Source organism: Poecilia latipinna, unplaced genomic scaffold, assembly GCF_001443285.1.
Source record: "Poecilia latipinna isolate Pla-1442-1.1 unplaced genomic scaffold, P_latipinna-1.0 Scaffold288, whole genome shotgun sequence".
Taxonomy (NCBI): domain Eukaryota; kingdom Metazoa; phylum Chordata; class Actinopteri; order Cyprinodontiformes; family Poeciliidae; genus Poecilia; species Poecilia latipinna.
Window position 1 is genome coordinate 279031 of NW_015112904.1, and position 27789 is coordinate 306819.

The 27789-nt window shown below is 39.7% G+C and overlaps 1 protein-coding gene across 18 annotated transcripts in view; it reads left to right on the forward strand.

Annotated features, from left to right (window-relative positions):
* Positions 1-27789, forward strand: part of nfixb (nuclear factor I/Xb) — a 197180-nt gene that overhangs the window by 151028 nt on the left and 18363 nt on the right. For 10 of the 18 annotated variants that reach the window (XM_015034116.1, XM_015034119.1, XM_015034127.1 and 7 more), the window contains 7 exons: positions 1720-1785; positions 4259-4333; positions 5802-5922; positions 7115-7150; positions 9151-9281; positions 12893-12967; positions 22277-22405. In XM_015034116.1, the coding sequence (XP_014889602.1) occupies positions 1720-1785; positions 4259-4333; positions 5802-5922; positions 7115-7150; positions 9151-9281; positions 12893-12967; positions 22277-22405 (633 nt within the window). The remainder of the gene's footprint in view (positions 1-1719; positions 1786-4258; positions 4334-5801; positions 5923-7114; positions 7151-9150; positions 9282-12892; positions 12968-22276; positions 22406-27789) is intronic. The other 8 variants (XM_015034122.1, XM_015034134.1, XM_015034118.1 and 5 more) reach the window with 5 other exon arrangements.

Genomic DNA, 27789 nt, shown 5'->3' on the forward strand with positions numbered 1-27789 from the left:
ATTCTCCTTTTTTTTTGTTTGGCCAACGGACGATGCACTGATTTTGTGTCTCCTTTTGTTTTCTTAGTTTTGGCAACGGGCAGATGGCCTGAATGGGGCAGCAGTTTGCTGGCATGTGCTGCTGCCACCCAAGATCAGGGCTCTGATTTAGGCTTAGGAGATGTTGAGATTGAGGGGCCTGACGCTGGCTGGAAGGGAGGTCACGCTCTGCCTAAGAAGTGTTGGCTCAAGGCACTCTTAAAAGCTAAGCACTGTGGGATAATTGGCCTAAATAGCATATATGATACGACCATAAAACTCAACAAGGCTGCATTACACATCTGAGGAAGAATGGCAACCCTCGGGGGGCCAAGGAAAACTTGCTGAAGTAGGCAGTTCATGCACTCCTGCATGCCTCGATGGACGCTGAGGTCGACTTAAACACAAGACTCAATCCAAGTTAGACACAAAATTTAAAAATGCATGCTTCACAAGTCGACAACGGAACTACGTTTTCCCGTTTGTCAGAGCCACAGAATGTAACAATGTCCAATCTTATTTACATTATAAAGGTAAAGTGAGGGAAAAAATCATCTTTGTCTAATCACAAACAGAAAACACAGGGGGTTGTCATAACTTTGACTCAAAATTATCTTCTCCCAAGCAAATTTTCATTGAACGGAGAAAGAAAAAACAAGATTATTGCTGTCTAAACATCCATAGAACAATGTCTGATGCCTGGATGTGAGTGGAACTGATCCAGTATCCTAACCAGGCCTGGTGTTTAACATCTTTGTTTTAGTTTAATTTGCTCAGGTCTAAAAAGGGAAATTCTCAAAATATTTTTGTCAGCTCAAATAGCAATAAAGAAGATTAGCACAAACATAAGCAGGTAAGTATATAAGTAATAACAACAGGTAATTTTAGCTGATTTTTTATGTACAACAAAATGGCCGATGGTTAAAAAGGTCATTAGGCATCAAAGTATATCTTCTTCTCTTTGTTTTCTACAAATAGTAAATGTTCAAAAAACACTATCATTTAAGGTTCCTAATAACTTGACATTACGGTAAAGGTATTTCCTTACTGTAACACAGAACATCTTGCTTCTGCAACCATGGAATAAACAGACTTTCTTTAGCAGGTATCTATAAAGCACAACAAGCTTTGACCTCAACAGGTCAAAGCTTGTTGTGGAGAATTTACGACTCTAGACAAATTTACTGCGTCCAAGTGAAAAATATGGATGTAAGGATTGTAAAGGTTGCTGACCCCTGTTCTAAGCAAGACCCAGAATGTGTGCAGCATTTCTTGGAAGAGGCCGATGCTGAGAGCGTAGGTCAAAACCTCCCTCAACCCCCCCACAGATCCATCAACTTCCATGTAAAAACTAAACACTGTCTCACATTTTTTAAGCATTTCGTCCCTCCTACACAGGACCGAAACCGAGATGGTGTGTGTCTATATTTTCGTAGGTGTTTTTTCTCCCCTACAACGTGAGAAAAGTGCGCTAAAACACTTCTATAAAAACTCAAAGTTCTGTTCCGCTTAGACGGAGTCCAGAAGGAGAGACTGACATTGTTTTGGCATCTATTGGTTTCGAGCTGAAATTCAGCTCAGGTGGAGATCTGCTTCTGGCTTTAAGCTATTTCTTATCAAAGTCTTTAAAGAGAACCTTTAACCTTGGTAGCAATCGACGAAGTAACCCGTTTTCTCTCTCTCTTTCTTTGTCTTTTTCAGAACAATCAGGACAATCGGACAGTTCAAACCAGCAAGGAGACACAGACGTCAAACCCCCAGCAAACGGTAAGTGTACTGTGCTTTAATCGCACGCAAGCAATCTTGGAAAAAACTATTCTGATGCTGAAAAGAGGCGAGCACATGTTCACACACCTCCCCACCACCACCACGCAGTCCTCTCCGTGTGTTAGTGTGTTTGGGCAGATTTGGGGCTACGTTTATTATGGCAAGGAAAGTTGACGGTACTGTACCGTGGAGGGGGCTGGGCTTGGCTTGCGGTGGGCCGCTCATAAATCACACTGACGTTATTGGAAGATGGGAACCACATGGTCGACGCTGAGCCGAGCGCTGACCTCATGCGCTGCCCCTGCTGCGGTTAACCTGCGGACGAGGTAGCGAGAGAGGGAGAGCGAGGAGAGGAAAACGGAGGAAGTGGATAGAAAATGAAAGGAGGGGAGGGAGCGCTTGATGGACAGAAGAAGCGATGGATAAAATGTAGAAGAAGAGAATTAGTCACTGAATTAGTCCTGTGGTTTAATCTAGTTTGTGAGGACCATTGCTAGAGAATTTTAGTGAACAAACAAAATCATAAAGACCAATGAGGGTTAGCGTTTGGAACAACTTTAGACTTACCAAGTAGAGCGTTAAACAGTCGAGGCGCCTCTGGAAGCTCTGCAGAGATCCACACCTCAGGCGAAAAGAGTTTTTTTTTTTTTTTTTTTTTTGGAAGAAGAAAGCACTTGTTGAAGGAAGGCATGAAGGCAATGGAGCAAGCATGTGGAACAAGGTGTTCTAGTCCATGTACAACCTGGGGACAAATCTGACAAGAAAAGTTGTTGATGCATTTGTAACTTTTTTTCATCTTTTACATCTTCTTGATAAAATTAGGGCCAAAAACTAGAGTACCAGTCCTAAAGTTTTTTGCATTCATCTTGATTTTGGAGCAACTAAAGCTACAAATATGGACCTGCTTTGACTCGAAAGCAAATCTTGCAACACGAATAAAGAATCAACCCAAAAAATGTAGAATTTCTGGGCCTGTCTTGTACTTTTGTATGTTCCGCTTTCTACAATTTGTGACACCACTGCTCCGGGCAGATGAGACCAAAGTAGAACTGTTTGGCCTGGACACAATGTCAATAAAAACTAACTTCACTCTGAATACAAAACCCCAATGTGAAACATGGTGGTGGCAGTATCATGTGGTGGGAATGCTGTCTTGAGTGGGAAATGGGTAAAATAGGAAACTTATCATGCAGGAGGGGGGCCCAGAAGGGTATGAATACTTTTTTAAGTGTGAGGAAAATCAACTGAGACTCTGTGGTTTAGATCAAAATGACCAGTTGGGTCAGACCGGACAGAACTTCAGCAGGAAACTAAACGACTTACCTCAGACACCAAAAGGATCAGAGAGAAGATGGCTCCGTCAGTGCATCTGGTTCCCAGTCTATGTTTATTGATAATGATTTGTGTTAATGGAGTATCAACCAACTATGTCACACTATGGATTATGCTATATATCAGAAATGAATATATTTTGGACAGGAAGTAACTTTTTATCTGGCTTGACATCATTCTAAGGTATCAGGACCTTTTCCATCGTTTAGAGACGGACCACCCTCCTTGATGTTCCTAGTAAAAGTGCCGAGAGGAATCAGCCAACTTGTGTCTCGTTCAGCAAAACAAACGCATAAAAGTTTTTGAAACTTTGACAGAGCGAAGGAGGACAGAACTGACTATTAACTGTTAAAGTTTTAAAGAGCCACCATTTTGTGTCTATTTTTAGGTTTAAAATAAAAAATAAAAAAAAATTTTAAAACTTTAAAAAAAAAAAGAAGATGGATACATTTTCGTCAATTGGGTGAAACATTTTTGACAAAAAATTTAGAACTAAAAAAATATTGGTACTTTATTGTAATTTTGTTATGAAATTTTGACAAGATTATTGAATGAAAATTCTGGAAAAAAGTGCTAAATCTAGGAATGTGCAACTTCTGAAAATTCTAGGTATTTCATTTACATTTTTTTATTACCAGAATCGAGTGTTCTAGTTAAAAATTTCAGTTTGCAACAATCATATCTTATCTCAGTGTGTTATATTATGTTCACATTTATTATTATATGTACAATTAAAGGCATTAGTTGCTTCTTTATCACTTTCAGTCAAAGTTCTCTAGTATGAAACTGGTTTGTGGTTGAAATGAAGGGCTCTGGAAGGCATTGTACATGAAGAAGTCATTACACAATGTGTCACGCAGCATATAGATGTACGTTTGGAGATTATACCCACCTATTGGAGCTGATTAGATGTGCATGTTAGAATGTCAACATTCAGGAACGTTGGAACCTCTAACTTTATAGAAAACACATTTTACCAAATTGGGTTACAGCAAAAAAAAAAAAGCAGCCTGTCCGCCGTTTCCTCTTCTACCGCCGTCGTCTCGAATGTCCCTGAAACTTCATCCATGTTTGGTGTTTTTGCATCCAGCAGACGAGCCGCACTGACGATGCACACGTGTTTCTCCCGTCTTTCACGCAGGCCACTTGAGTTTCCAGGACTGCTTCGTGACTTCAGGGGTGTGGAACGTGGCCGAGCTGGTCCGCGTGTCGCAGAGTGAGTCATCGCTGTGATTTCTAATATCAGCCGCCGTCTCTGTTTCTGATCAGAACCTGCTCCGAAACGTCCAGCGTCTTAATGTAAAACCTGTGTATTGGAACTGGGTGCAGTTGAGGAATAGCAGGTTTCAAAATAAAGCAGCTCCAGAAATGATCATGCACTGTTAGAGAATTGACAGAGTAAGAAAAATATTTGCAACAATCGGTCTTTGTTATTCAGAGAATACATGTGTTTCCCCTGTGACATCTTTAAAGGAATAATTCAAACCTTTTCAAGATGGAGTTCTGCAGAGAGGTTACAAGCTGTTAATATCTTTCCTGCACTAGGTATCTCTTAGTATGCTTTTAGTTTGGAAAGAAAATGCTATTTAGCTGTTCCAAAGAACTAAAAGTGACAGAGAAGATGCAAAACCATAACAATCCTAAACATGCACCCAGAGCTACCATGGAATAGTTTGGACCAAAGCTTATTCGTGTGTCAAAATGTCAAAGTCCAGAAGACTTGAAAATATTTTTTTGCAACATTTCAAAAGGAGGGAAAAAAACAAATTGAGGGAAGAGAAATATGTGTTTATCTAAAATCAATCATCTCAGATTGTTAAGAGCAGGGAAGTTATTGACTACACATAACCTCCTCACAGAACCATAAGCTCAGGCTTCCTTAGAGGCAGGTTTCCAAAGTTACAGAAGAAGTTTTATCTGTCTGAACTGCAGTCAGGCTGAAGCAATTAATCAGATTGATGTAAGTAATCATCATCAATCAATTATTGAAGTCATCGTTAACTAGAGTATACAGACTCTAGAAGAAGTCATTTTACTGATAGAACAACACAGTCAGAGCAGTAAATAACCCAAAACTGTAGAAAAATAAATACAATTTCCATTGAAGATAAAAAAATAACTTTAAATATTTTCTACAAAGAATTCCTCAAGTGGGAGTTTTAGCTTCACTTGGTTAAAAAAAAAGAAAAAAGTCTACTATTAAATACCGTTTGATATCCAATTATCAAAAGGATTACATTTGATCAAAAATATAATAAACAGAACACGCCTACACTGCACTGATGTTGAGCAAAAGTATTTTTTAGCTGGAGATATTTCCTTTGCTGTATATAATCAAGTGTTCACTAAAGGAATGCTGCTGTTGTATTTTATTCAATAAAATGTTTTCTTTAAATTAAAAAAGGAATTAAATTATATGTTTAATTGCATTTTTTGTATCTTTAATATTAAGTCAGGAAAGCATAAGTGGTTAAATGAAAAATATGCAGAAAATGGCAGTTTTTAAATCCGATTAATCGATTAATCGTCAGAATGCTCGACTGATAAAATAATAATTAGCCACAGCCCTAAGCTGTAGAGAAGGTCATCTACTTGCTTGTACATGTAAAGCCCTACCTAAATATAGCTTTTTTCGAATAAAGTTTAGAATGTGTGTGATGGACTCCTGTGTTTGCATGTCTCAGCTCCAGTTGCCACGGCGACAGGCCCCAACTTCTCTCTGGCAGACCTGGACAGCCCAGGTTACTACAACATCAACCAGGTCACCCTGGGACGCCGTTCCATCACCTCCACCCCCTCCACCAGGTACGGCCACCTGCAAAACACTCCTGCTCACTAAGAGCAGCTCTCAAAATGTTTTTCTTTTTTCTTTTTTTTTTAATCTAGATTTTCTGGTGAAGACAAAATGAACACAGAAGCCACATTTTCTTTAGTTAGTGCGGCTAACATGGTTGTAGATCCTTAGCTTAAAGGGGCAGTATTATTTATTTTCCAGGCACATACAGCCATTTTATAGCACAGACAAGCAACTGTTACCGTCAGTTGTTATAAAAATGGTGTATATAAAAATATAGCTTAAAAGAAAATTGACTTTGTAATTTAACGCCTTGAAATCAGGCCTCTGTCTCTTTAAAAACTCCTGCTCTGTCTGAAACTCCACCTTCAGAAAATCATCACAACATGGCTCCTCTATTAACTATTTAAAAAAAAATTTTACCAGCGTTGCTCTGAGAAGTAGCTTCTATAATGAGCTCAGCAGATGCGCAGTTTCAACAAATGTTTGCTAATTGCTGCTGGCTAGTCTGAAGGAACTGAGTGAGGGAGGGCTGCTCTGTGAGGCGGAGGCTCTCAGGAGGAGCTTTGTCCTTGAAGGCGGAGCTAGGTCCGCCCGGGAGGTTTTGCACAGCTAAATGGTTGCCATGGGACATTAAAGGATTTCTCTAACATTCATGAAAGAATCAAATCAACACTCCAGTTATGTAACATGACATAAGATTCAAAAAAGGTAATTATACATAGTACTGCCCCTTTAAGTCTGAGATTTTACAAAAAGGTACCAGGACTTTTAAAATCCAAAAAATCGGTATCGGCAGATCAGACTTTTTAAAGATTGATCAGCTAGAAAATTGCAATCGGTCGATTCCGTAATGCAACGAATCACAATATGAATGTGTGCAGATTGTAGAAAGGAATCCTTGGAAAGAGAACATACGGGATTCTTGAGTTTCCAACCAGCCTGTCGGATGCCTTTAGCTGATGTCCTGGTGTGTCTCTAGCACTAACATCATCAGGTTCTTTAGTAGTTTCTCAGTACTTTTCCTGCTCTGCTTCTGATTCTGGTCTTTCTTTCCCCTTCTCCTTCCTTCCTTCCTTACTAATTTCGACTCATTGCCTCTCCTTTTCCCCCGCCAACCTGTCTGCTGGCCCGTCTGTGTTTGTGTCTGTTTTTACTTCTCGCTCTCTTCTACTTTCTCCTCCCGTTCGTCTTACGCTGCAGGACTGAAATGGAGCTTTATGCAAGTCTCCCACGGAGGTAGTTACACTCTCTGCAGAGAACTCTTCCCCCGATACTAATGTAACACAGATCCCTCCATCGCACTCGAGCAAAACGCAACAACACGCATGCCGTCACTCATACATCTGCATGCTGTACATTTGCAGTCCCCTCTCCCACTCCCACTCCCCTACTCCCCGTTATTTTATTGGTCACAGATGTATAAGAAGTCGCCAACTCGCACAACAATGCATTTCAGGCTCAACCACTTGTGTGTTTTCTAATGGGAGGCCACTTTGGGCCAACATATTATTAATATTCTAGCCCTGTTCTTGTCACACTGTCTCCAGCTGGCTTTCTCTGACCCCCCAACTCCCCCCGGCTGCAACATAATATTAAAACAACACACTAAACACAAATCTTGACACAAGAACTTTTTATTGTTCTTGATTTTTATGTAGACCCCTGTTCTAACTCCAAGGGAATTACACAGCCACGTCAGCCCTCCACGGTCCCGGGAATAATGCATGAACATTTATTAGAACCTCAAACACGATGCCTTGCAGAAAGCATTCGCCTGCCTTTTATGGCAGTACAGTCACCAACTGGATGTTTTTATCGGGATTTTATTAAATGGACCAGCTTATAGGAGTGAATGATGTTGAAGTGAAGAGAAAAAAACTACCTCAGAGTTTCGAAACAACTGGAGACGCACCGATCCGATATTAATATCTGTATTGGTCCCGATATTGAAAAAAAAATCTGAATGTGACAATGTGCCTGATCCATAAGGGCAGATCTATTCAGTTTAGTTCTGTGCTTTGTGCTCTGAATGACGTCATGCTTTATTATTTTACATTACATTTAGAATTCCTAATTCCACTTTCTGAACCATTTCAAAGAAGAAGAAAAGTTTGTTGCAGTTTATTACATGTCCAAGGAAGTCAACCTTTTGTTTTTTTCAGTTTCAGTTTGTTTATTTATTTAACTTTGACTCCTAATACTCCTAATTGTACCGACTGAACAAATTAAAATAGTTTTTGCATGTTTAACTATGTTTGTGAAACTGTCGGTATATTAAAGTGCTCTGTACTGGTGCAGAGTTACAAAATAAATTTGTAATTCAGTAAATTTATGTTTTTAGTTCATTTCATTTTTCTACATCGGATCGGTAGATACTGAACCTCAGATATAGATATCGGTATCAGTTTCAGAAATTTAAAAAGTGGATCGGTGTGGATTACTCTGGGACTCCTAGATAGAAATGGAAAAAGTCAACAAGTTGCCTTTAGAGGATTGTTTTAAAATAGCAGGGCTATGCTATAAAACAATACCCCAAGCTTTGAGCATCTATAAGTTAAGCTTGGATGATATATTGACTTTATCGAACAATCCATGAAGATTAAATTTTTTAGAAAAGCTGGATTTTTTTCCGCCATTGCACTCCTGGACTTGGGCCTCTGGGAAAGAAAATCTGACTTTAATCTTGGAATTCTAACTTTTTTTCTCGAAATTCTCACTTTTTCTGAGTTCTTTTTTCTTTCACAATTCTTACTTTTTTCCTCAGAAAATGAATTAGTTTTACTTTTGTGTAACCAGGTTGTTGCAGATTTCTGCCCAGGTCCCTCTTTAAAAATTAGATTTGAATCTCATTTTTTACCAAGTTAAATAAATGAAATACAAAAAACAGAATTCTGACTTTAATCTTCTTAGAAAAAAGTCAGAATTTTTTTTTTTTCCAGTGGTCCTAATCCTCTTCTCTAGGTACCAGCATCATGATTTGGTGCTGCATGCCACATATTTCAGATTGTAATTACCAAAAAGAAAAGACATTTCTCCTTACATTTCACACATGCTGTGTTGGCCTATCATATCTAAATCCGATTGTGGGTTTGAGTGTGACAATGGGGTGTGAATACTTTTGCGAGGCATCCTGGGCAGCAATGCGCAGTGACATCACAGATATAGCACCTTCACCTGGTTCCCTCTTGAACACTTTGAAAGCAGTGTGTAGTCATGTTCGTCTCCGTCTCTTTCAGCTCCAACAAGCGTAAGTCCATCGACGACAGTGAGATGGAGAGCCCTGTGGACGATGTGTTTTACTCGGGCCGCTCCCCGGCCGCCGGCAGCAGCTCCCAGTCTAGCGGCTGGCCCAATGACGTGGATGCAGGTATTGGTTCTGGAAGTTTGCTATGCTGAGCGCCTCCGGAGGCCTCGACGAGACACTTAGCTCCCCTCGTTTTTTTTTTCAAGCTCAGAGGGGATTTTCTTTTGGACTGAAAGGAATAGTTTGACATTTTTGGAGATTTGCTTTTTCACGTTTGTGATTTCCATGTTCTGTAAATTCTCTAAAAATATATATTTTAGAAACGGAAACAGCGATTCTGGGTGAACCACTGATCCGAAAATGACAAATTTTAGAGTAAAAATCAAACTTACAAGTAGTTATCGAAGAGAGGACACAACAGAAATCATTTTTAATACGTAGACTTCATTGAGAATTGTCTTCAATCCACATAAAAGGACAGTTTTAGTATATATATATATATATATATATATATATATTATCTTAGCAAATCAAACTTTTAAGTGTATTCAAAAAAGTTTAGTAAGTACTGTCCGATTAAAAAACGATAAATATCTTTGTTGTTGAGCTCAGATCTATATTTACAATTAGTAGCAAAAAAGGTTTTTGAATTGAAGGTGTTACTTATTTTGTCAATATGTACTTTCTAATTAAAATGCAATTAATTACAATTAACTCTATTAAACATTTTAATCTGGTCCCACTATTAATGATAATAAGTTTGAGTCAGGATGTGGGATTTTGATCCTGTGTGTTGTGTAATTGTTCCATCCTTTAGAAAGTGTAGCTCTGATAAATGATCATAATAAAAAACGACATTAACATCCTTAACGAGTGTATGTATACTTTTGGCCATGTCTGGTTCGTTTTTACATCTTATAGTAACTTGTGATCCTCTTTTATGGGAGGGAGAATCTTCCAGAAATGTCAAATGTTTCCTTAAATCTCAGTAGAAAGATTTTCTTTATATGTTTCAATCCTAAAGCAGAAACCACATCTCACCTTCTGCCAGAGAAAAAATAAATTGTTTTGTTGTGTTTGTGTTGCATTGCCCCCCACTCTTTCTACCTTTACTTCCCCATCATTCCCATTCTCTACCTCCAAACCACTAAACTTCTATCAAAGAGCCTCCAGAGCCAGAGGATCAGTCTGTTTGCCACAGTTTCCCCCACTGGCATACCTATCTGCAGGCGCTTAGCCTTCATGGTGCGAATATTTTGGGAAATGTTTTGAACAAATTGATTTTGTCAGCTGAGAGGTATGTCACAATTCTAATGAAGCAAAAGTTAAATATTCAAAAGTCGCTGCGATATCTGGAAATGTGTCCAGTGTGACACTTTATATAATCACACAGTTTGTTATGCAAGATCTCCATAAACTAAAAGTGAAGTGATTTTTATCTTGCAACAGTACAGCAGAGTGGGTTTGACTTTTAATTGTCTTCTGTATATTCTTCATGAGTAAGAAATATACAATTTACTTCAGTTATTGCTCTTAGATTCGCCAAAAAAGAACTTAAAGATCCCTGAGACCTTTCAGAAAAACAACAAAGTGAAAGTTTTGTAATGGCCTAGTAAAAGCTACGACTTAAATCTGATATTGACTATGTGGAATGACCTTAAAGAGCTGGAGAAATTATCCAGCGTGGCTAAATCAGAACTATTCTGCTATTGGGGTTTGCCAAAATGTCTCCACAGCAACGTAGAATACAATGTAAAATATATTGCCAGTTGCCAATGCTAGCGTAGAAGAACCAGTTATTAGGTTTGGTGGGAAGTTACTTCTTCACATTGGGCTGGGTTGATTTGATTAGGGTTTTTTTTACCTTAATAAATTATTTAAATGTTTAACATCTATTTCTGAAACACAGTAAATCAAAACCAGTAGAAACCCATCAGGGGGAAAATAGTTTTATACTGTGTAGTAAACTGCAGAACTAACACTAGGTCTCATTGTGTTTTATGCTTTTTCCTAAGTTTTTTCCATGTAATAAAACAACTCTGAAGTCCGTAGCTTACATCCAAAACTAATATAGTTACCCAAGTTAGTTAACTTTTAAGTACAGGAAGTGACGTTAAATGCTGGGTTGAAGCGAATGTTTTCCCTCGGTGGAACTTCACTTTACCTTAAAATTTCAGGCGAGTAATAAATTTTAGTAAGCTTTTTCTTTTCAAAACAAATATGTGGTTTTAATTTCTTGTTTCCAGTAATGCTAAGCTAGCAAAACTTTCTTGGCGGTATACGCTAATGAGTAATAAATAGGCCTGCTGTCTTTAGCTTTAAATCTTAAGCAGCAAACTCCAAGTCTTCCCCACCAATTAAACGCTCTAAAATGTGGAAAGCAAATCTTTCTAAGTGTATAGGGCAGTATTTAAAGAATATTTTTAACCTTAAATTAGCAGTTAGCATACTTAGTTTAAACACTGAAAGTGATGTGTAAAAGCTAGGTTGATGAGAAAGTAACACTTTTTCTGCTCAACATACATGAGATGCAACATAATTGTTACATTCTGTAATTCCAGTAGCAAAAAATTTAACCATTTGATTGTCTACACAGTAAACAAACTGTATTTTGTTGTCCACCATTTACCATTAATTGTGTCATGCTAAGCTAGCAAGGGGTAAAAAGAGCTAACTCGACAATAAGCAAGGCTGTTCATATCTGGGTTTCCTTAACTTAATACTCTTTAAATCTCTCTAAGATGTTTATTCCACAATATTAGCAAGGATTGCTAATATCCTTGCTAATGTCAGCAAGGATATTAGGAAGGATTGTCTGACATTTTATATTTAAATAACCTTGAGGGGAAAATAGAATAGTTTCATAAAAATATTTAAAATTAAAAAACATATATATTTTTTTTCATTAATGTAACATACCACATGTATTTTCTGTTTTGATGTTAAATACATTTCTATTAAAAAAACATAAAAAAAAAAAGAAAGAAAGAAAAAGAAACACACAACATGATTAAATTGCACAGGTTTATTTATGAAGTTTAAATATATAAAAAGCAACAATTGTTGCACTGCTAATTCATCTGCTATATGAATTATTTAAGCTTTGTTAGCAACATGTATCCGTTTCCTCTGCAGAGGTACACCAAGAATAGCAGGATGTTCTGTATCATATAAAAACATAGATCGGCTATTAATTTAAATTTGGATTATTCTTCATTATTAGTCATAATTTCCACATAACCCGTAATCATCTCTATCATAACTCCCTCTTGTTGCTCTAGACGCCCTCTGAGTCTCACCATTCATGTCCGTCTCCTTTGTCCAGCCTCCCACCGAAGCAACACCAGTTTAACTCTCCACTTTCGTGCGAAGCTCTAACCTTTCGCTCTGTTTGCTCACAGCACTGTCAACCATCACGATGGCTATCTCATCAAATGTATTTACAATGTGACTTCACTGGTGTAGCATTTGACTGAAGGGATTCACTTCAGGAAACTCCCTCTGCTGCGCTTCCTTTATGATACTGCCAGCAGTCGTGATGTAACTGTTTTACAGACGTTTGCTGCGCTCTATAGCATTAAAATCCCATATTGCTCATTATTTAACCAGCCCTGTTTCTCTCTCCCTCTCTCTCTCTTTTTTTCCACCTGTCTCTCTCTCTGTGTGTCTGTCATTATCTCTCCTCCCCTCTTCCATTGTTAACTCTTCCCTTTCTCCCCTGTTTGGCCTTTCAGTGCAGCACCATTTGGCCAGTGTGCAGGAGAGGAAGATTAAGCATGAGAGCGATGGAGTGCAGTTTCCTTACCATGGTTAGAACATTAAACATTCTACTGTGTACATGTATACATTGCTCTCCTTCCGCTCACAACACCCTCAGCCTGTGTATGCACCTCTGTCTGTCTGCCTTTATCTGCGAGCTCTCTGAGCTCTTCCATCCCGTCTTTCCTCTTCTATTTTCCGCTCCTCTTCCTCTCCCTGCTTTTATGTGTCCTGTTCTCTGGCTCTGTTGCTGCTGGGTGGGGTTGTGTTTCTACCAGATGTCTGCTGCTGTCCATTGTGGGTTCACCAAACGTCTTCTTGGTAGCCCAGTAGCTCCATAACGTCCACCACCTGTCTGCCTCAGAGATGTCGCTGTGATTGTGTGTGGGAAAGAACGTAAATGTGCGCTGGATGCACATGTATCTCCAGCACATTTCTAACATATGTGAATGCTCTGGTGTTTCTGCAAGTGTGATTTTTATTGGTATTTGTTTCACTGTGTCCAAACAGCACATTGTTATCACACCACATGCTTCTGAAGTAAAGTTTCCACGAACATTTGCCTCAGTGGTTTAGTATTTTTATTATCATTTTATAAAATTAGATAACAGTCTCCACGTTTTGTTTCGTTACAACCACAACTTCAACGTGTTTGATTTGGATTTTACATGACAAACCAACACAAACCAGTGAAATGTTTTTGAGAAATGGAGAAAAAATAATACATGTCCTTCTATGTCTATGTCCTTACTTTGAAAAACAAAAGCCTTTGGTGTAATTACAGCTCCAAGTTATTAGGCGTTTGTGTTTACCAGCTTGACACTTTTACAGACTAAGATTTTTGCCCGTTCATCTCAACAAAATAACTCAAGTTGAGTCGGATGGCATGGAGAGTATCTCTGAATTACCACAGATTCTGAATTTGGATTATAGCCCAAGCTTTGATATTGATCATCATATAGTTATCACTGGGTCATTGTCCAGCTGGAAGGTGAGCCTTCGTCCCAGTCTCTTGTCTTCTGCAGCCTCTAACTTGTTTGCTTCCAGTGCTGCTTTGTTTAGCTTCATCCATCTTCTCGTTACTTCTGACTGGCTCTGTTGTTGCTGCGTCATGCAGCCGTCTCAGTGTTTCACCTTGATGATGGTTTATTTAGATTAATGTGCAGTATTAGTTTTCTATTGTGTTTTGTATGTAAAACGTCTCAGTTGACCAGGATATCTTCTTCCACATGCTGTGTTCACTACACCGTGTTGGACTTTCATAAAGCCCATATTTGTGGAGTTTGTGGCTAATTGTCATCCTGTCAACAGATTCACCCACCTGAGGTGTGGATCTCTGCATTTCCTCCAGAGTGATCACAGGCCTCTTGGCTACTTCTTTGGTTAACTTCTCCCTGACCTGTCTGTTGTGTTCTTTGACCTCGGATGTTTGTTCACTCTTGTTCTCTGAAGCCCTTTCTCCTCTGCTGTCAAGTCTCACTCTAGCCGGTTAATGTTTGATTCGGTTTGAGCCAAATTGGCCATGTCTCCATTGGTAGTGAGTTCCTCTCAGTGGGTGTGAATGTGGGCAGGAGCATGGGGGGGACGTGGGAAACTTGGAGGAACTGTGGTCAAAACTCCACAGCTATCCCTGTGGAGCTTTAAGCGTTCACCCCTACGTAGATGCTCAAAATGTCTACCAAGAGATTTCTCTGAAATTTCTTTGAAATCTCTTAGTATATTTGTTCTTTGTCCCATCCACTTGACTCTGGATGTGCTCTTCTGCCACAATTGATAGAAAGATGTAGACCACAAGGTTTCACCATGGAATTATCAATTTACACCTCGCCATCCTGTCCAACTGCTACAGTCTTGATGTAGATTGATAATGGTGGTTGAGATGTTGACGTAAATTCACGGACTAAATCATCGATTGCAGTCTGCCGCCAATCAATATACCCTTGGGTGGCCAGTTTCTCTTCAAACTCTCTTTATATTTGCTCATTGCTGATCGCTCCATCCAGTCGTTTAATCCACAGGCCATTAAACAAAAGTAGTCTGCCGCCAATCAAACCGCTTCCGTACAATACTCAGCTAGATTCTGCATGGATGAACTGCTCAGGATCTGCAAATGGAGACGAGTCTGGCCGTCACTGAGTGGGGGAAGAACTGGTTAAAAGAACATTAGAGAAGAAGCTAAACAAACCTCTGCAGCCTTCAGAGAACTAATAGATTATTACTCAGGCAGAATCTACTTACTAAGATTTCTGAAGGCGATTCAGCGACCTGGGTTTCAGTTAGGGTTGTCAGAATAAAGGGAAAACAAAAATGCACAGAAAATAAAACAGAAAACTACACTGAAGTTTGTGGTTGTAACACGAGGAGACGTGAGAAAACCCAAGCCTCCTGCAAGAGACATCGGCAAGGTAGAGAGGATGTGAGTGAAGCTTCTTCGGCACCTCATCCAGCTGGTTGTTTAGACAGAGCTGTTTGGGGGCTGCGGCCACCTGCCCCAGGCCTGCCTCATCTGTCTGAGAGAGGCAGCAAGAACAAAACAACACAAGATCCAAACAAACCAAAACCAAAGGTACTCAGGTGTGTCATCAGTGCACAAGGCACCTTCTGTCTCCGAGCCATGCTTACTCACCGACACACACAGACACACACATGCTCACACAGAAAAGAACTACATTAGAGCTCTTTAACTGATTTACATTCTCACACACATACAAACACACACCCCACACCAGTCTGGAGAGGAACAGCGTTCCGGTCCAGATGGCAACTCCATGTGTCTACAGCAAAGGGAGCTACTGGGTTACAGCAGACATCTGTTCTGGAGATGGTGGTGGTGGTGGTGGTGGTGGTGGTGTTGGGAGTGAGAGATGTGGAAAAAGGAGAAGAAGGGAGGAGGGCAGGAGAAGGAGGGAAGAGGAGGGCCTCTGCCTCTGCCTGCTCTGGAGGTGAATCTCTACCTGAATGAAAGGCTCTGAGGCATAGCAGGTGATCATGTAATCCATCATGAAGTCTGTTGTGTCCCACTCAGCTCTGCTCTGCTTCTCCTTCTGCCTCGCTCGCTCTTGCTGCTCTGTGGTGGGGAAAGTCAGAGTGTTTGGGTGAAGAGGGAGTGGCTCAGATTCCCCCTTGCATTTGTGATATTGACAGAGTTGGAGCAAATATGTCTTTTGCAGAAAACGTGATGTTTCAATGACTGTACTGCTGTCCTGATCTTCTCGCCTGCTAACAAAAGCCACGAGGGAACGGCAGCTGTCCAACATACACTGTTGCTTTTATTCACCTGAAGCTTATTTGTTTCGCTGTTTCTCTCTGAGCGCGTGCGCGCTCGCTAGCCGACCGGTTCAGCGGCGGTTTGTGTGGTCGCTAGCTTGTTAGCGTGGCAAGACTGCAGGGTCATGGGAGCAATTGGCTGCCAGGCTGCCTGTGCAGTGTGCCAGGAGTAGGACACAGAAATAATGAAGAACAAACAACTGTTTTGTATGTGTGTACATACACACTGTAAGAGAGAGAGAGAGAGATCAGAGTAACTTCTGTTAGCTCTATTAGACAAAGCTTTCACTGGGCATCTGGGCCTCATTTGCTGTTCCTCGCTGATATACCACCAGATATTTCATCAACATAGTGACTAATTAGGAATCATCACAGGGTCTAAAAACAGTATGTATAATTTAAAGTTATTTATGAATAATAGGCTGCTTATAATTGGCTCTGGCACGCGGAAACCTGTAGTCGCAGAGGAACTGAAAGCTAGCGGGTAATTCTTTTGGGTGCGTGGGATTTAGTTTTCCCTCTTTGTTTTATCAAAGTTCTACATGCGAGTGGAAACTTTTTTTTTATTATTCTTGCACGATTCTGTGTGATGTTGGTTGTTTGAAAGAAAGTTGAAATTATAGCATATTTAGTATTTAGAATGTCTAGTTTGGTATGAGCTGCATAAACACTGTATCTTACATTTCCCATGATGCAACGGTATAATCCTCACTCCTCCAGTTGGTGAAGATTGTTTTGTTTTTTTCCCCTCTCAAATCCAAGCTCAGCCAACCATGATGGCATCACTTTTACATCATCAGAGTTTACGTACTTTTGCAAATGTCTCCCTCGGGGCACTGAACGCATCACGCAGCAGACGAGGGTTTTCACATCGAACCGGAATGCAGATATCCGTGGCGTTTAAAATAAATAAATAAATAAATAAATAAATAAATACTGATTTCTGATAAAGGTATGCAAAAAGTAAAATCAAATGTGTTTGTTGTGTTTTTCTTTTTTTTAATCTCAGATGTCTAGGATTTGATCTGCCCATGCCAGCAGATTCAAAATTCGTTTTAAGCATCATAACATGAGCTGAAATAAGAACAGGATTGAGAATTTTTGACCCGTCGTCCCAGGATGTGACATCACACCATGTCAGAGAGTAAATGCCATAAAAGAGTACTGACTAAAAGAAAGACTAAATGATGATGAAGTTGACATTTTATACTGTTTAGCATCTTATATCTGCGCTTAACATAATTAGCATAGCTAGCGTTATTACTGCAAATGATGCTTTTTTACAATCTTTTAGGAGCACATTGTAATTATGAATGTATATCCTTTTAAATAGAAATTTTGCAGTAAAACACAAGCCATGTTTTTTTTTCTTTGTCATTTAAACATCATAGTAAGTAGGGTCCCAAACTTACAGCATCATTTTACTGCCAAACAGACACTAAACCAGTGTGTTAAACCTGCACAGGTCTTCAGGGATTCCCCTTTCTGTTGTTGGGAACAGATTAAAACATTTTACAGACCAACTAACAGAAAACATTCAACCTAAAAAGTTAGGAAACTTTTATTACAGTGAGTGTTAAACACAATAACACTTTACAATAGATTATTCCTTCCTGCTTTGTATCAGTCAAATATTGCACTTTATTTTACTCCTGGGTAGGCAAAAGGAAAATAGTTTTCTTTAAAATTATTTTTTAAAAGGGGAAAAAAATAATAATAATTTTCAATTTGCCGATTTTTGCCTGGGTCACAAAAGGTTTGGACACCTGTGGCGTAGACTGACTGAGGGGCAACAAGACAATGTTTCCCAGTCATGTGGCGTCTCATCATAAAAATATTCCAAATATGCAGCGCTATGTTATACAGCACACAATTCATTGACTTAATTCAACAGTCGTTTGCAAGTAAAGTACGTTTTGCTTTTTACTCGTTTCATCGTCTTCATTTGACGTTCCTCGTTTTAATTCCAACTTCCTCCGCGTCGCCAACACTCTTTTTACTTTGCCGGTGACCCAGTGAGCTGACCTGCTACGTTGGTGCGTCAGGAGTTTGTCTCGGTCCAAACTCAGCCTGTTTCCATCTGAGCCTGAAAACTGTTCAGGTTTTCTGCTCATACATGTGATCGTCTGGTGGTCAAAAAGTCACCTGAAGTCCTGAAGTGATTGACACCCGATGCACAAATGTAAACCTTTGACCAGAGCTCTCGTCTTGATTGGCGTCTTTAACAATATAATAAACTTGTTTTTCCTACTTATGCAAACGTCCCACATTTCCCTTCACACGTTGCTTTTTTAAAGTTATTCTCACGCTCTCATCACACTATTCGTTACATAACGTGCTAATATGACACAGACTAAAATAAAATATTCCAACCAGATGGATGTCACCTTATTATTTTTTTGTGTGTGTTTAAGGCTGATCACACCTTCTTTCTTTTTCTGTTGTTGTTTTATCATGTTACCAGTGAACAAGATGTATAATCTGCGCCTCACCTCCCCTCCTACATGTGGCGATAACCGCGTGGCCGAGCATAAGTGTCGGCTCCCGCCTTTTTTTTTTCCCTCTCCTTGATCCTCGGTGCCCACACAGGAACAGCTGCACCCGCACCGCCGAACTCTCTGGGTAAACGGCGACCGATGATTCCCAGCGCAGCGTTTAAAAAAAGCTCCAGCTTCACAGAAATCTGCTGTTAGACTTTATACACTCTGCTCGTAAAGTCTATTTCCACATCTCTTTGGGCTGTGTTGCAGTTGCCCGCCGTCTTTATTTGACTCTGTTTGTTTTATATGTGTGAATATTGGGCCATTTAGTAGTTTACGGGCCTCTCGCTTCTCTGTTTATCACTGTATTCTTTCGAGTGAATTCGAAGCAACATGAGCTCAGCATGTTTCAGGGAGAAAGTTGATTTTCTTTTTTTTTTTCGTTGTTGCTGATGGATTTTTTTATTTATTTTTTTTTTGTATTTTCCTAAATATTCCCAGTGTAAGGGATCGCTCTTGTTTTGGGGCTTTTATGACAGCGTATATTAAACATTGTGGTTCCAAATACACCATTTGGAGCTCCTTCTTAAACCCAGGAAGTCTAAATTGTGCCCTTGGTTTGCCATACATCAAAATAAATTCCCTCAGCGTGGACCACACCAGCCCTTCATCACAGAAGAGAACCTCTTTTATCTGCGGCGCTCACACTTATGGCCATGTTTCTGGTCCGCCGATGAGCCAAGCCTTTACTTTAGTGTGCCCGTTTTTTTATATATATAATTTTTCTTTTCTTTTTTTTTACACAGCCTTTTAGCCACTCTGACATTTATAGACGCCCGGGGACACTTTATTGTGTTCATCAATGTGTGCCGTCACTCCTCTTCTCCCGCTTAACTTCTTCCATTTTTCTCTGGCTCCCCCACGAAGCATTCGCTGGCAGCGTGCCCAGCGCTCGCCACTCCGCCTGAGCGACGTGTGTGTGTGTGTGTGTGTGTAGGTGTGTGTGTGTGTAGGTGTGCAGTAGAGGGAGAAAAAAAATAGCTGGAGCACTTTTAATGAAATACAACATGTCTCGAGGCGGCTGCGTACAATGCCTGACAGTCAGAGCTGCATCAGAGGATCAGTCGGTGTTTGTTTTGGCAGGCTCCTCTGCAGCTATATGTAGCTGCACAGGTTGTGCTGGCATCAGACGGAAAACGCAGCCTGCCCCAGATATGAGGCCGTTCAGGATCCCATTCATTTCTAAAGCGTTGTAGTGAGCCGGCTGGACGGGCATGTTTGTTTTGACTCGAGTTCCTGAGGCTCTCTGTAGCAACGCTGCGGTTTGCTGTGCCTTGCAAAAAGAGATTCACATCCCTTTAACTTCCCCCCCATTTTTTTCATCTTATGACCAGAAACTTTAAAGTGTGTTATTAGCAATTTTTTTATGGCATATAAACACAAAGTAGGGGATAATTTTGAGGTGACAATTATTCATGGTTCTCACTGCTTCTGACTGTTAAAACTCAGAAAAGTGTTTTATATATTTATGTTCAACACACCTAAAACTCTTATGCCCCGAAATCAAACCGCCGTCAAAAAGGCATCTATCTATCTGTGATTTTAATCTCACTAAAAACACCGTCCACATTGTAAAATATGGCGGTGGCTGCGTCATACTGTGGGGATGAGTGTTTTCAGCACAAACAGAAGATGGTTCTTTGTTTGTAGCCTTAAGTAGAATTGAGACCATAACCATGGAAAGATGTGCTAGGATGGGCTAGTTAAAGTACAGACAACAATCATGTTGCAAATTTGTGTCAACACTTAAAAACTGATGTTCATGGGGGTGCTGTGGTGGGCAACCCATGTGTTGAGGCCTTAGTCCTCGTGGCGGTGTTCGCAGGTTCGATTCCCGACCTGGCGACATTTACCACTTGTCCTCCCCTTCTCTCATTCCCCTCTTTCCTGTTGGACTACTTTCAAATAAAGGCCACTAGAGCGAACAAAACCTTCTAAAAAAAATCTGATGTTTACAAATGATCTTCATCCAATCTGATTGAACTTGAACTATTTTGCTCAGAAGAAAGGGAAAAACTTCAGTTTCCAACCGTTTAAAGCTGGTAGCCATCTATCCCTAAAAGACCTGCAGTAGAACTGGGCGATATGGACTTAAAGTTTTATCACCATATTTTCAGGTACTATTGTGATAATGATAAAAGTGGCACTAAAAACCATTTATTACTAATTTTTAAAGTAATTTTATGGCTGGGACAACATGGCACAGCAATCATAGCCCCACAAAACATACAAAAGTGTGATTTGTATCACTAAGCTGCACACAGTAACTGTATTTGATTATATTTATAAACGTATTGATATTTATTGACACGCCATTGAACAAAAAGTGGCTAAAACAAAACAAACAGACCCGACAATAAGAACACTTCTGGGGGGTTTCAAACATCACTGATTGGAATTTATCGTGGGAACGATAAATCAAAATTCTTTTTTTTTCTTTTAAAGATTTTTTTTACTTTAGTGGCCTTCATTTGATAGTTAATTGACAGGAAAGTGCATAATGAGAGAAGGGGGAAGACATGCAGCAAAGGTCGCCAAGGCTGGGAATCAAACCTGCGACAGCTGCGTCGAGGACTAAGGCCTCCATATGTGGGTTGTGCTTAACCCCTGCACCAACACAGCACACCCCCGATAAATCAAAATTCTTATGAGAAATGTATCACACTAAACAATAAATAATACGATACATCCTGGGTGATGCGGCTTAAAAATAAAAACTTGTTAATTTGTCAAACCTTCCTTCTGCAGGTTGGCTTGAATTTAGAGTCGAAATAAATACAGGCGGTAAAACACTCTTGTCGAATAAGACAAGAGGGCTGACATCAGTTTAAACTGTGGAAGCCTAAGAAGTGCATTGGTGTGAAAAAAAATCCCATTTTGCACAAACTCAAATCTTCAAATAGCATTGATATTTGTAGCTGTAACATGAAGAATGAGTGTGATAAAGTTCTAGGTGGTGTGAAAACCTTTGCAAGGCTCTCTATCTCTGAACTAGTTTGATTTGTTTTAAAAAAGTTACCAATGTGAGGATAGAAACATGATACTTAGATGTTGTGTTATTGAGTCCCGTATCGGTGGGCATCTTCCAGCTCTCCTCTGTCCTGAAGCTAAGCCCCTGGCCTCTTGACCTCCATCCCCCCCCAACCCAAACCTTCCTCCCCTCTCTCCCGTCAGCTTTTTTCACGCTGCTGCTTTAAAACATGCCCTCTCACCGGACCCTCACCCCACTCCCCCTCCTCCGTCTGGTACGGTCCACTGACTGAACACCAACGTACGGAGAACCAACCCAAAGGAAGCCCTATGTATGTCAAGATGGACGTCGGAATCAATGAGCAAACCAATCAGTCAGTCAATCAATCAGTCCATTGATTACAATCGTAATTATTTGCTTCTTTTCATCAAATTGAGGAAATCTGATCCAGTAGTTGATTTTTTTTCTATCTTTGACTTGATCTGATTTTTCTTGAGTAGAGTCGAAGTAAGCAAAAAGCAGCCATGTTTGATTAAAACCTCGTCTCTGTTCTGCCATTCTGTTGATCCCCTTTTCGCCAGGACTCTCGTCGCCTGGTTCTCATAAGAAGCTGGGGAAATTCGATTTCAGCGCCCTGTCCTCCCAGACGAGGTCCCCCCGCATGGCGTTCACCCACCACCCACTGCCAATGCTGGCGGGAGTGAGACCAGGTGAGACCAACCCAACCAAACCAACAAACCCCCCCAGCTCCCTGATCGCCCACCCCCTCCAACCCCTTCCTCTTCACCATCTCCTCCTCCCTTTTTCCAGGCCCTCCCTACCCCCCTACCCTTTCACACCCACCCCTCCCCCTCCTTACTGCGGTTTAGAGGTGGGGGGCATGAGTGCGGTTGGGAATCTGAAGCCGGCACGTTGCTCTGTCGTGTGCAGGTGGTGGTGTTGGTGGCGGAGCTTCTGGGGTCTCTGGGTGTGGTTTTGTTTGGACCTTTTCTGGGCCTGGCTATTGGTGGACAGTTGTTGGTGGAATATCTGTGCTGCTCAGTGTATTTCTTAGAGCATTGAAGTGGTTCTGGATGTCTTTTTTTTTTTTTCTCATCTGTCTACTCTTCTTTTGAAACTTGAACTTTACATCTGTTTCAGATTCGATTGCAGTGCCACGCAGAAGTTTTCACGCTTCAGCTTTTGTGAATTCTTTGCAACCACAAACCTCTGTGTGTTCTGTTAGGATTTTAAAGGGGGCAGTATTATGTGCTTTCCAGGCACATTGTGTCATTTTATTGCACAATCACATAACTGTTAACTCCAGTTGTTATGAAAACATTATATCAAATATGACTTAAGAGAAATTTGACTCCTGGTCTTTCTGAAAGTCCACCTTCAGGAAGTCATCATAACATGGCTCCTCTATTAACCCTTTAGCAACATTTTTACCAGTGTTTCACTGAGAAGTAGCTCCTGTAATGAACTCAGCAGGTTTGCAGATCCACCAGGTGTTTGCTAATCACTGCTGACTAGTCTGAAGGAGCTGAATGGAGGTTCTATGGGGGAAAGCTGCTCTGTGAGGCGGAAGCCTATAAACTGCACCTCCGAGGAGGAGCTTCACCTCAAAGGTGGAGCTAGATCTACCCAGCTCAATCTTTGCCATAGAGATTAAATTATTTCTCAAACGTGCAAGAGAAATTATGTTATTCTTGGTGAGGGAATAACGTTGTATAACTTTATATAAAGTTCAAAAAAGTCAATATTACATAATTTTGCCCCTTTAAGCGCTGAACCAGTACAATGTCGTATGTAATTGTGAAGTAAACGGAAAATCCAGCATTTTTAACATCTTCACTGTGAAACATGGTGGTGGCAGCATCTTGCTGTGGGGAGGATTTTCTTCAGCACAGACAGAGGAAAAACTTTCACTCCCAAATTGTTGTTGCTTTAAGAAGGAAAAATAAACAGAGTTTTCAACCATTCTTACAGTTACATCTCTAAAAATGTAACGGCGTGAGTCGATTAAGCCTTCTCAGTCCATCCCTTGTTGAAGCACCAGCAAAATTCAAGTCCTGCCCTTGATTCTCTACCAGATTTCAGTCTTCTAGACTTTGACTAGGCCATTCTAGCACACACTTCTATAGGCTTGTTTTCACAATTGCCCCGTTTTTAGCTCTGTCCATCTTCTAATCGACTCTACCCAATCTCCTTGGGCAAGAATCATCTCATCATGATGCTGCCACCACTGTGCTTCAGTGTGAAGATGCTGCGTCAGGGCAGAATTAGAGCAGAATTTAACACCAGTTTAACAGACTCATTATAATGTCACTACATTGGAATTCTTCTGCGTTTCTTTGGAAATTAAAGCTAAAAATGAGAAAGAAATAGACATTTTTAAATAAAATATATAGATGTTATAATAAATGCAGGTGTTTAATATTTTTTCAGACTGTTTATGGAATAATGGCACCGAATTTGAAAAATAGAAATATTTTTATCAATTTTTCTAGCCATTAGACTGGAACTACATTGTTTTATTTTTTTTATTTTTATTTTTTTACATAATTTTCCAGAAATATCAAGATCCCATAGAAGAAAATCCATCCCATTTTTGCTAAAGTTTTTACTCATAAAACCTAGAAGAAGAAATAAAATGGCGGTTCTATTAAAACATCACCACATTTCTTGTGGTAAATGCTTATCAAATGCTCTAAGTTGACTTGTTTTTGTTTTAAAGTAACATTTGCAGCTATAAAAGAGTTTTAATGACCTGGACTGAAAATAAAAATAGCTCTTCAGATTGCAACGCTTACAAAATTCCTTCCTTCTTTTCCTAAAAAAAAAAAAGGAAAAAAAAAAACTGGACAAGTTTGAGAGCTTTCCATGGCGCTGTCTTTGATTGGTTGAGCAGATTTTTGCAGTTTGATAGAATTAGTGTTGGAACATTTTATTCTAATACTTTACTTGAGTCGGAAAAAAAATTCTGTAAATTCTCCACTTATTTTACTTCAGCAGAGTTTCAAACTATGGACACTTTTTTTCTTCCGTAGAACAGATGTGTACTACATGTCAGGCTGTTTTGACGAGCGCTTCCCAAAATTGAAACAAAATAGCCCAGATGATGTCATAATTATTCCGTCATCCCGTCAGCCGGAGCTTGGCATCTTAAATTGTTAGCAGAAAGTTCGCATGACTAAACAGATGAACGGGGATTTTAAAGAGAGAAACATTTAGATTAAACTGAAATCGAAGACGTCCCGGCCTTTGGAGAGAGCCTTGCTTACAATACGAAACAAAAAGTCAGAACACTTCATCTTCTGCTGCTGCTATTTACTCTGTTCTCTTTTAATTAGTCCTCTGTGAATCCTGCATATTTATTTTCACATAATCTCTGAGGCTCCCCCCTCCACTGGTGCCAATATTCTAGCAAAAAAAACAAAACAAAAAAACATCCAAAGTGATTGTTTGCCAAAGACCACAGTTCTCCAAATTCATTATCAGCAGTGCGACTGCTAGCGTGCTAATACGACTTAATGCAGTTTTTTTTTTTTTGTCTGATTCCTGCGTCAAAACGGCTCCGATTCTGACCCGGCTCTATCACAGCAAAGAAGTTATAGGCATAAATCATCTCTCCCCTGTTTTTATTAATTTATTCAAACCGCAGCGCAGACCAACTGAGACTTTCTCTGCTTTTCTTTTGTAAACTCACCCAATGAAGGAGCTCATTGTAGATAATTACACATGTGCTTTAGTTCTACAGCGAAGCTTCAAAGCATTTTTAAGCCATGGAGCAGATGTGAGGCGATGAGGTTGACCACTGTGTCATTATTCCCTCCCCTGCGGTTGTTGACGTTCCCCCGCGCCTCTCCAGACGTGAGTACGGCGAATCTGATCTCGGCGCTTTGCGTGCAGACGGATGCCCGTTCACACCATCGCAGGACAACCCCCTACCCCGACCCTCCCACCACGACGCTGTAGTGGTGAGCTGTAGTGGTGAGCTGTAGTGTGTGTTTTTTTTTTTTTGCTTCTTTATTATTGTTTTTTTTTATATACAGTTATGATTTCTTTCCAGTCAAACTTCAACATTGCATTTGGTGCCTCGCTTAGTGTGAAAGTGCTTACCACATCATAAGCGCTGTTGTTGTTCTGCATGTCAGACGGGGTCCGCAGGAATTCGGTGGCAGGCAGATTGGGGTTGTGCAAAAAATGCTGCAGCGAAAGAACGTGTTGCTGTCATGGTGCCACAATCAGTCACATCAGTTAAAGGAACAGCTCTTCACCTTTCTGGGACGTAAACTTTTTTTTTTTTTTACCACTAAGACTTCGACACACCCCTGAATCTTCTTGCACAGAATGAACCTCTCTGAAATGCTTGTTTTCAATAAGTCATTGAATAATAACTGTATTTATTCACCAAATTATTAAAGACGATGTATAGCAGAGTTTTACAACTGTATGGTCTAATCCCATTAGCAAGGCCACAATGACTATAAATACTGGTAAGGAGCGCTCACTTTTTGTGTATATATAAGTATGTGTGTGTGTGTGTGTGTGTGTGTGTGTGTAATTTCTTATAGCCTGTTCCTGCGTGATACATTTGTGGAATGAGATCCATTTGATCCTGAAGCTCTGCATTGTTGCGGCTTTCCTTTTTGTTGTCGTTTTTAAATAAATACATTTCCTTGAATAATACAGCATAAATGTCACATTATAGCATTTCCTCCAGTGTATTATAAACCTGACAGGCCACCAGACTGTACTTACTCCCGTACCGCCAGGCTAAGCTTTGTTAGTTTATTTTAAACTGGGTTTTTGTACACCAGTAACATTGAAAGTAAAGACAGATTAAGTTTGGTTTGCCGGTTGATTTCTATATTTTTAACTTTTAACATTTTTTAACACAAAAACACAATGGGCTGGTGGACTGCCTTAGCACCCCCTACCACCAGGCTTGGTAGGTTTTCGTTGGGAAAGTCTGCATTATATGGGGAAAAAAATGGTTTGGAATGATTTATGAAACATTTCATTTGTTTCACATCACAAGAACCTGGCATTTTAACAGGGTTGTGAACACTTTTGAGAGCCATGGTGAAAAGTGATGGGTAAGTACAGATAAATTGGTTATCGGTACCCAAGGTGGCACGAACATGAACAAAGTTGCTAGCAAGGACATTTTATAGTTTACAAGAACTAAAGCACGGAAGCTAGAAGAACTTCCCAAAGCAGAGCTGTAAGAACAAAATGATGTCATTATGTAAAGTATGTATCGACATTTAGATGTTGATGAGAAAGAAATAGTAGAAGAAGTGTGATGTTGGTGGAAATATTTAGCATAAACTTCAAGTAGTTAGCTTCTGTTACATCTGGTATAAATGCACAGGTATCTCCAAATTCTGGACAACCAGAATATTGTAATATTTGTCTTTTCTTTTCTGTATTTAGTCCAGAAAAAATGCATCGACCTTGATTAGCTCTGATCACCTTTCAATCACATTCAGTGAACATATGTGTTCTTTATAGATGTCTTGTCATCTTTTACTTTCAAGTCCTATTTTTATATCGTTTCAACAGAAGGCAGGGTTATCTTTTACACGTTTGTGTCACTTAATTGTTCTTGAGGGGGAAAAAATAGTGTTGAATAGCTACAAGAACTTTTATTTTAACCAAATGTTAACATTTGATTAAAATGTTTGTGTAGTACAAAACATTGCAACTGAGCTACAAAGCGCCAAGTTCATGATACTTTGCTAAAACTTCTAACTTTCACCTAAAAACATATTTAATGCTATTATTTAGCCAATATTAGATATTACACATCGATTATAAATGTTACAATAGCTACATAACAAACAAAAAACTCTTCCTCTATACTTATTTTAAGGACACAGTTGAGCTTTCTGTGATAACAAGGATGTAAGAGCTAACTGTAATTAGCCACAATGTGAAATAGCACTAATGGCCAAATAATTTAACTGGTCAAAGTAGTCAAAAATAAAGCCAAAGTGTACAAAAAAATTATAATTTATAAATGTTATTGTCACTCAATAACATTTCAGGTGAATAGTGAACTAGTCACTAGTAGTTAGCTAAAGCTACAGCAGAATATACATAC